Source organism: Scardinius erythrophthalmus, assembly GCF_964197995.2.
Source record: "Scardinius erythrophthalmus genome assembly, chromosome: 14".
In the NCBI taxonomy this organism is placed as follows: Eukaryota; Metazoa; Chordata; class Actinopteri; order Cypriniformes; family Leuciscidae; genus Scardinius; species Scardinius erythrophthalmus.
This window is the reverse complement of record NC_138234.1, coordinates 30,151,521-30,160,671: the sequence shown is the minus strand read 5'-3', so window position 1 is coordinate 30,160,671 and position 9,151 is coordinate 30,151,521. Positions and strand designations below refer to the sequence as shown.

The window sequence follows — 9,151 nt, the reverse complement described above, 5'->3', positions numbered from 1 at the left end:
CAGTGTAGAGCTGCCAACAGGGCCGGAGTGGGGCCACTTTTCAGCCCGGGAGTTTCAGGCCCAAGACCAGCCCACTTTTTCCATGGTGGAATTCTAAATTAGCACTTTTTCTAAATTGGATAAATGAAGCAACAGTTCAGCTCTTACTATTGTGTAGTTTGTATTAATAACAAATAATGTAAAGGTTAAATAATAATTCACTTAGACTTTATAAGCAATTGCGACTTTATTTCATACAATTCTGACTCTATATCTTGCAGTTCTGACTTTATAAGCAACTGCAACTTTATTTCACGCAGTTCTGACTTTATATCTTGCAATTTTGACTTTATAAGAAGCAATTGCGACTTTATTTCACACAATTCTGACTTCATATCTCGCAATTCTGAGTTCATAACACACAATTGCGACTTTATATCACACAATTCTGACTATATATCTTGCAGTTCTGACTTTATAAGCAATTGCGACTTTATATCACGCAATTCTGACTTTATAAGAAGCAATTGCGACTTTATTTCACACAATTCTGAATTTATATCTCGCAATTCTGACTTTATATCTCTCATTCTGACTTTATAACACGCAATTGGGACTATTTCACGCAATTTTGACTTTATATCTCGCAATTCTGACTTTATAACACGCAATTGCGACTTTATTTCACGCAATTTTGACTTTATATCTCGCAATTCTGAGAAATAAAGTCAGAATTGCGAGATGTAAACTCGCAATTGTGAGATAAAAAGTCGCAATTATCTTTTAAAATGTTTTATTCTGTGGCGGAAACAAAGCTTCCATACCTCCTGGCCTCTTCCTCCCATCCATCCTCCCTGACGTGTACCATTTACGGTAGAGCCGACCCAGCTATCGGTAGGTGCCGGCGGTGCCGCGGTAGCCCACCTGAGAAAACGTTTTGGAAAAGACGGACTATGGACCCAACCAACTCAATAGGAGGGGAGGGGAGAACTCCCTCACATGGTACAGGCCATGCAGAGGCTGCGCGCTGCGGTGTCAGAATGTGAAACGTGTGTAGCTAACTAACGTGACATTGAAATGTGAAAAAAAAAAAAAAAACACATTTCCTCAACCGGCCCAAAAGTGAAGCGGCCCACCGGGAATTCTCCCGATTCTCCCGATTACCCACTCCGGGCCTGGCTGCCAACCATTATGCATAGCAATGTCATAACATAGCAACAGAAAATTGAGTGGCCATCTCTGCAATGGTATTATTTTGTTATTCTTTGATTTGCCCCTCAATTTGTCCATTCATTTGAGATTACATTTCTATTTAGATTTAAATTAAAATGGTATGTGCATACCCTCTATTCACACTTTTTGCATTAACCAGTCATCAGATTCAGTTTTATTGAATGTAGTGTCTAACGACAACAGCTAGACTTTAACATTTGTAATGAGAAATTGTTTCTTTGACATTGTATAAGTTGTGAAATACTAAAAGGCGTGAAGATTGACATGAAAGCATTTGTATCATTTACTTGCAATTTGTCAATGTTTTTGCCCTGGTCAATTGTCACTCTTCTAGATGTGAAATGTCCATGTATAAAAAGACCTCAATGAAAAAAAAATGAATCCCTTTCTTTTGTTTCAGGTGTATTTAGTTCTGCCGCCACGGACAATTATAGATCCCTTGAAGCCTACAAATTTTCATATCTGGATGGGTACAGACTGTGTATCACCATGAAGTAGGTTCCAACTGTCACATGCCTGTCCTGTCCTGTCTTGTGCTGCACATGGGTGTTTTGTTATTTTGGGCCATGTGCTCGTGTCATTGTCTGATCCCTGCCCCTTGTTATCTGATTATTGAGTTCTTCCACCTGTTCCTTCCTGATTAGTTTCCTTTTATAAGTTCCTTTGTGTTTGCAGTCTGTGTCGGATCTTTGTCTTGTATACGTCTCCCGTTTTCCCGTGACCCTCTGGTATGTTTGATTTTGAAGTTGTTGTTTTGTTTTATCTTGTGTTTTGCCCCCTTGTGGGTTTTTGTTTTACTTTATGTTTCTTTTATTAAATAAATCATTATTTCCGCAGTTCTGTTTAAGATCGAGGCAGCTGTACGTATGGGATACACCAGTTCAGCATGCACAGAAGAACCTTGTCAATGGAATCAGTGCTTTGTTAAGAAGCTAGAGGCAGCTCCTGTTTCCAAGATAAAGTTTTACAAGCAGGAAGCGAAGGAAAAAGTCCTAAAAGCTCGGAGGAAGAAGGTGAATAACATTACATGTTCAACAGAAAGGCAGAGAGCCCTGTTTGTGCAGACTCTGGCAGATGATGATGACCAGTTGCTGGCCATTTCAACATACACAGATTATTGTCAAGTTGTGTATAGTAGAGACATAACTGCCAGTGTTCATTTACCAAACAGTTTAAGGACTCTTCATTCCGAACTATATGCAAAGATGAGTGAAAGTGACCTAAAGGAACTTTGTAAAACTTGGACATTGCCAACAATATCACCAGAACAACATGACTATGTGGAAGAGGCAACTCATGCTCAGTCATCTTCTTTAGTCTGGCATGAGCAACGCGCTGGTCGCATAACAGCCTCAACAGCTCATTTGGCAATGAAAGCCAGAGATAAGCCAACATCACTCGTCTCAAAAATTTGTAAACCCCAGTTGACCCCTATCAATGCACCAGCAGTCATATGGGGAAGACGACATGAGGATGTGGCATTCCGCCTGTACAAAGAGGCAGTGACTGAGGGTACGTGCAGCAGCATGAAAGTGTCAAAACAACACGTGTTGTGCACCACCAAAAAGTCTGGTCTTCATATTTCAAGGACATTAACATATCTTGCTGCCTCACCAGATGGCATTATTGACAGCAAGTGTTGTGGACAAGGGGTAATGGAGATAAAATGCCCCTATAAGCACAAGGACAGTCCCATTGTTGAAGCAGTACAAGATCAACACTTTTGTCTTGACCCGGAAATTAACATTAAGAAGGACCACCAGTACTTCACGCAGGTCCAAATGCAAATGTTTGTTTGCAACACAACTTATGCTGACTTGCTATTGTGGACAACTGTAGACTGTGTTGCCATCCACATACCTAGAGATGACAACTTCATCACAGAAATGATAGACAAGTTGTCCACTTTCTGGCGAGGTGTTATTCTTCCCGAAATCCTATCGAGAAAACAAGAGCTTGGACTCTACAGGGAAAATGTTGCACCAAATGGATCTAACAACACCAGTGTGACATCACATCAGACCTCACTTGTTAGGTCTCCATTGCATGCTATCAACCAGGCTCCAGTATATTGCATCTGCCGTTCATCAGACAACTCGGGTGATATGGTTGCATGTGATAGATGTGATGAGTGGTTCCACATTCAATGTCTCAGCCTAAAACGTGTTCCTCGATCTAAGCACTGGTATTGCAAAACATGCAGGAAAACCAAAGGCTCTTCCAGCTGACTCTAATTTAAAAGTAAAATGACGTAATATCAGAATCAGAATAGATTTTATTGCCATTTTCAATGAAAGGTTTCACAGACTAGGAATTTTCTTCTGTGTACTTGTGCAACATGAAACAAACTTTACTAATGATAAATAATAAACTATGGAAAGAGATTAAAAAAAAGTAATACAACAGCAAATTAGCACAACACAAGTACAGCAGCATAAATGGAGAATTTACAGATGAACATTAGCAGCAATGTGAGTGTGGGCATACCACATAGTGCAAATAGAGCAGTACAAATGGAACAGGTTATTCAGTTTACATTAGTCTGATACAGAGATATTTAATGTTATTAAGTGTTCATGAGCCATGAACACTTAATAACTCTGTATCAGACTAATGTAAACTGAATAACCTGTTCCATTTGTACTGCTCTATTTGCACTATGGGGTATGCCCACACTCACATTGCTGCTAATGTACATCTGTAAATTCTCCATTTATGCTGCTGTACTTGTGTTGTGCTAATTTGCTGTTTTATTACATTTTTTTATCTCTTTCCATAGTTTATTATTTATCATTAGCAGCAATGTGATTGCTTGGTGTTGTTTACATAGAGTATTATTTTATTATTTAAAGTGTTCATTGGTTTTAATACAGAGTTATTTAATATAAGTAAAAAGTAAAAGTATTTCTTAAGAGATTATTGTGCAGGATTTTGTTTTTAATCATTTGAATCAAACCAGGACTAAAACCAGGTCTAAACCAGATCTAAACAAGGTCTAAATGGGTGCACCACTTAATCAGGACTAAACCAGATATAAATCAGGACTAAACTAGGTCTAAACCAGGTCTAAATCAGGACTAAACCAGGTCTAAAAGATTAAACCACTAAACTGGGACTAAACCAGGTCTAAACTGGGACTAAACCAGAGGTCACTTAGAAAATACCCAATTTTAAAAATGTAATGAAGTAGAAAGCACAGATACAGGCCCTAAACTGTAGTTAAGTAAAAGTAAAAAGTATTCATCATAAAATGTACTTGAGTAAAGTAAAAGTATCCAATGCAATCCAGATTATTTATAAAGCACTATTAAAAACAACAACACGGTTGACCAAAGTGCTGTACAATAAAGACAATAAAAAAAAAGACAATAAGAAAGTACAAGGCAGTGGCAGATAAACACACTATTTACAGCAAAATATCAGCACTTCATAATGAAATAAAAGCCAAAGAGAACAAGTGTGTACAAAGCAGATGAAATTACGTGGGGTGTAGGCTAATACTCACATTTGAAGCTGTATATCCTTGTGTTGTTGAGGATTATATATTCGCAAGAAAGGTCATGTTATTTATTTAGTTAGTGGGTTATCTTTGTTGTGTTTTCTCCTTTAATGTAATGTTTATTCTTAATAGTTTAAAAAAAATACAAGTACAGGGGAATCTGTGTGTCTACCATGAATGGCCTGCAGAGGGCAGCAGAGCTCTTGTACACAATATTGACCCTTTTCACACTAAACTATATGATAAACGTCTATAAAAGTGAATTGCAACAATAGGATTCATACATCTACATCTATACAGACTCCAATGTGAATGTGAATGTTTTAATGCTTTTTAATGTTTTAGTTTTTGCTTTGCTTTTCTCCATGAGGCCATAGTTTAAGCATTTCTAGCATTTATTTATTTTCTCCAATCATCTGAGAATGACTCTCAATTCATGTAAAGCGGCCCTGACAGTAGCAGTCTATAAACTGTTGGATGTTCACAGTGATATAAACTACAGTAACAAGTGTAAAGGTGATTTCCATGCATTCAAACACTTGTCAGTGTCTACACTAAACACGCAGCTGTAGATACACAGACACAGCAATGCTGCTGTTTCCACTTGAGGTTTAGACAACTGTGAGAACTGAGATACATAAATGTACTGGAAAAACACTCGATTCACAAGTTAAACCTCAACTCTAGACAAAGGTGACAGGCTCTGTTTATCATTGGCTGTCAACTGACCAAATGTTTCTGGTTTTGGTTTGTGCTTCAGATGAGTTTAACCACATGATGTAGCCTGTATATTTTTTTTCTTTCATTTAAAAAAAAAGAGAAAAAGTTACAAAAATATTATTATAATTTTTAAACGACCACTTTTCTTTTTTCCATTTAATTCATTGTTCACTACAATCACATATTTACATTTTATATGCAAATGCTGACTGAATTAACTAAACATTGATCGAAAGAAATGAACAACAATATGATCGAAAGACCATGAATCTGACAATGATGTTTAATGTGTGAATCATAAAAAGTCATAAAAGAAGTCATAAAATAAGTCTATACATTTTTTCCCAGACAATAGAAATGTATAATAGAGAAACAGACTTGTATCTGCATTTGGATGCTGAATATTTGCAGCTCATAAATTCTCTCTCAGCATCCTGAAAACAATATTGAGAAAACAATATTAGCATTTCAGCTGCAGTTCAACTAAAATGAATCCAAACAAAAGGATACTTTAGTTTTTTGTAATAAAAGGTCATCAGCTTACACAATACTTACAGTGATGAATTTTAGTATTGATATGAATGATTTCATAAAATGTGCCTGACTGGTTTGGGTCCTGAGGCTGATACATAACTTTTGTCAGCAGTAAATCAGCATTATAAATGTTTTTTTCCAGCCGTTCTGTTTTTCTAACCGCAAAAACTAAAAATGAAACAGTGAATTCAGATTAAAAATCCTTAAATTGTAACAGTATATATGGAGACACAAACAAAATAAAAGTCAAATTAATAGACAAAAACTTCACCTGCCTATTGGAGAAGAAGAGCATCATCTTTATATTGTTACAAATGTCACCACACACTAATATATTTAATTTCCTGATTTAGTTTTTCTTAAAGAAGAGTCACTCACCGATCAGCACAATGAGCAGAAGCCCGTTCATCAGTCCAGATATGATGATCATAATCTGCCATTGTGTCTGATTCTGATCAATAAACTCCACCGCTGTATGATTGTGACACTCAGTCAGTGGAGTTGATTCTGGAAAGAAAGAAAAAAGTGAATGAAGTAAATGACACATGTAAGCATCAATGTCTTGATCCCTGAAAGAGTAAATGAACTCACCGGTGAAGTGCAGTCTGGTGCTGTTGCTGAGTTTTGGAGGAGTGCCTGTTTTCATACAGTAATAAACTCCTAACTCATCAGCAGTCACATTATTAATAACCAGACGGTGTTTAAACTGAACTGAATATTTCTTTCTGAATGCATTATTTAAGTAAAAAGGTGATTTTGGTGGTAGGAATGATCGTAGAATCACAGTTGGAGGATCTGGTGTTTTCAGTAAAATCCAATAAACCTCATTTTCATCAAGATCACAGTTTATGGTCACATTTGATCCCAAATCAGTGAGTTGATCTGAGACTGCAGCTCGACAACAGAATAATACATCTATAAGATATAAATAAAAAAAAACATCATAATTAAGATTGCTCACTTATAACTGTGAAGTCATAACATAAAATGATTTATGAAACAGCTGCAAGATTAATAATCATATGTACACTGCCGTTCAAAAGTATTAAATTGGTAAAATTTTTAATGTTTAAGAAGTCTCTTTTGCTCACCATGGCTGCAATTATTTGATTAAAAAAAATAATAATAATAATTAAAATAACAGTAATGTTAAATATTATGACAATTTAAAATACTGTAACTGTTTTCTATTTGCACTATTTTAAAGTGTAATTTATTCCTGTGGTCAAAGCTGAATTTTCAGCATCATTACTCCAGTCTTCAGTGTCACATCATCCTTCAGAAATCACTCTAATATGATGATTTGATGCTTAAAAAAACATTTATGATTATTATCAATGTTGAAAAACAGCATTTATTTCAAATAGAATATGTTGTAACATTAAAAATGTCTTTATGGTCACTTTAATTAATCCTTGATGTATAAAAGTATTGATTTATTTTATTTCTTAAAAATAATCTTAAAAAAAAGAATTACTGACCCCAAACTTTTGAACGGTAGTCTTTAATGTTACAAAAGCTTTCAATTTCAGGTAAATGCTGTTCTTTTGTACTTTCTATTCATCAAAGAATCCTGAAATAAAAGTGCAAATAATTGTTTTTAACATTGATAATAATGAGAAATGTTTCTTGAGCATCAAATCATCATATTAGAATGATTTCTGAAGGATGAAAACTGGATGCTGAAAATTCAGCTTTGATCACAGGATTAAACTACACTTTACTATACATTCACATTGAAAACAGCTGTTTTAAATGATACTAATAATTCACAATATTGCTGCTTTCTTTTTATCAAATAAATGCACACTGCAAAAAAATGAAAATTGTCTGGTTTCCAGTCCAAATATCTAAAAATTATTAAATCAAGATGCATTTACTAGATAAGTAAAATTAGATAAGATATTATGTCTTGTTTTCTGGGGAAATAAATCAAAATTACGTGAGTAAAACAAGCTAAATGATCTGTCCATGGGGTAAGAAAAATCATCTTAATTCAAACAGAAACAAGATTATTTTTCTTACCCCAGATCATTTTGCTTGTTTTAAGCAAAAACTAACTTAATTTTGATACTTTTTAAAAAAAAGCCGATCCAAAACTTTTGAGTAGTAGAGTAAATATCATGTAATAAACTCACAGAGCTGAAGCTGAATGATCTTCATGTTGTGATTAAAACACTTCAATATGAATCGGTTCCTCCACACAGAAGTTCAGATGAAGTTTACTGCAGATCTGAAGCAAAGACAGGCAAATCCGAAACAGTTTATATCGAGATCGAGTTCTCTCAATATATAAATACAATAAATGAGCGAATGATGAACATGTGCTTATGAAAGTGTGATGTTTTCAGCGAACATGAAAAATAGAGAGTCAACGAGTGCCAGCTGCCATCCAGCGGTGAAACTGAGTGGGAAACTTCCATTCAGCGCCTCTAGAGGACAGCAGAGCAACTGCAGCTCTCCTGTAGATCATGCTGGATTACTGGTTTGACCCCATAGACACTGGTGTTAAACTTTCTTTTGTAGTATTTCAAAAATGTATATTCTTTACATTTTCAAATTGCACTTCAAATGACACAAATAAAGCATGGAAGAATTATTTTCAAAATTATATAAATAACTGCAATCATGAGTTCATCTCTGACTTCGCCTCTTGTCTGTGTGGTCGCGGTTTGTGTTTCCGCTCTCAGTTCGAGATGTGTGAATGATCACATATATTTTATATTTTAATAAATGTGTTTTTCTTTCTCTCATAGATCTGTTCATGTTGTATCAAGCCACAGAGTCTCTAACAAACACACCAGTAACTTTAGGATCTGATGTGATTATAACCTGTGATCTTGATATAGAGGAGATTTACTGGTACAAACACATAAATTACCGGATCCTCCAGTGTTGATGGTACGCTCTTATGATAGAACATATGAAAGATTTAAATATGAAAACAGCATCTTCAAACACAAATACTCAGTGAAAACTAACAGTCGTCTGTTCATCAAAAATATCACCATTGATGAATTAGGAGTTTATTATTGTGTGAAAACTAGTGAACCAACTAAATTCAACAATGGCACCAAAATCTACATCAGCGGTGAGTTATTTTATTACTTTGATGTTCAATGTTGTCATTTAAAATTACTTGTTATTTTAGTATTTATTATTATACATACTATAATACATATAAAA

The 9,151-nt window shown here is 35.1% G+C and overlaps 1 protein-coding gene across 2 annotated transcripts; it reads right to left on the bottom strand.

Moving 5' to 3' along the window:
* Positions 1-5,683: 5,683 nt before the first annotated feature.
* Positions 5,684-8,338, bottom strand: LOC308702658 (uncharacterized protein). Of its 2 annotated transcripts, XM_081385666.1 has the most exons (5): positions 8,104-8,338; positions 6,557-6,880; positions 6,344-6,472; positions 5,987-6,133; positions 5,684-5,865 (listed from the first exon to the last, which is right to left on the bottom strand). In XM_081385666.1, coding segments are annotated over exons 1-5 (627 nt in total). In that variant the 5' UTR covers positions 8,129-8,338; the 3' UTR covers positions 5,684-5,863. The 2 variants fall into 2 exon arrangements, with proteins under 2 accessions (XP_081241792.1, XP_081241793.1); XM_081385667.1 differs by lacking the exon at positions 5,987-6,133 and having other exon boundaries at positions 5,685-5,865; positions 8,104-8,303.
* Between the last annotated feature and the right edge of the window lie 813 nt (positions 8,339-9,151).

Coding starts and splice junctions, on each gene's coding strand:
- LOC308702658 (XM_081385666.1), bottom strand. CDS start 8,128: ATGAAGATCATTCAGCTTCAGCTCT. Junction 6,473..6,556: donor CACCAGACTGCACTTCACCG/GTGAGTTCATTT, acceptor CTTTCTTTCCAG/AATCAACTCCACTGACTGAG. Junction 6,134..6,343: donor TCTGCTCATTGTGCTGATCG/GTGAGTGACTCT, acceptor TTTCATTTTTAG/TTTTTGCGGTTAGAAAAACA.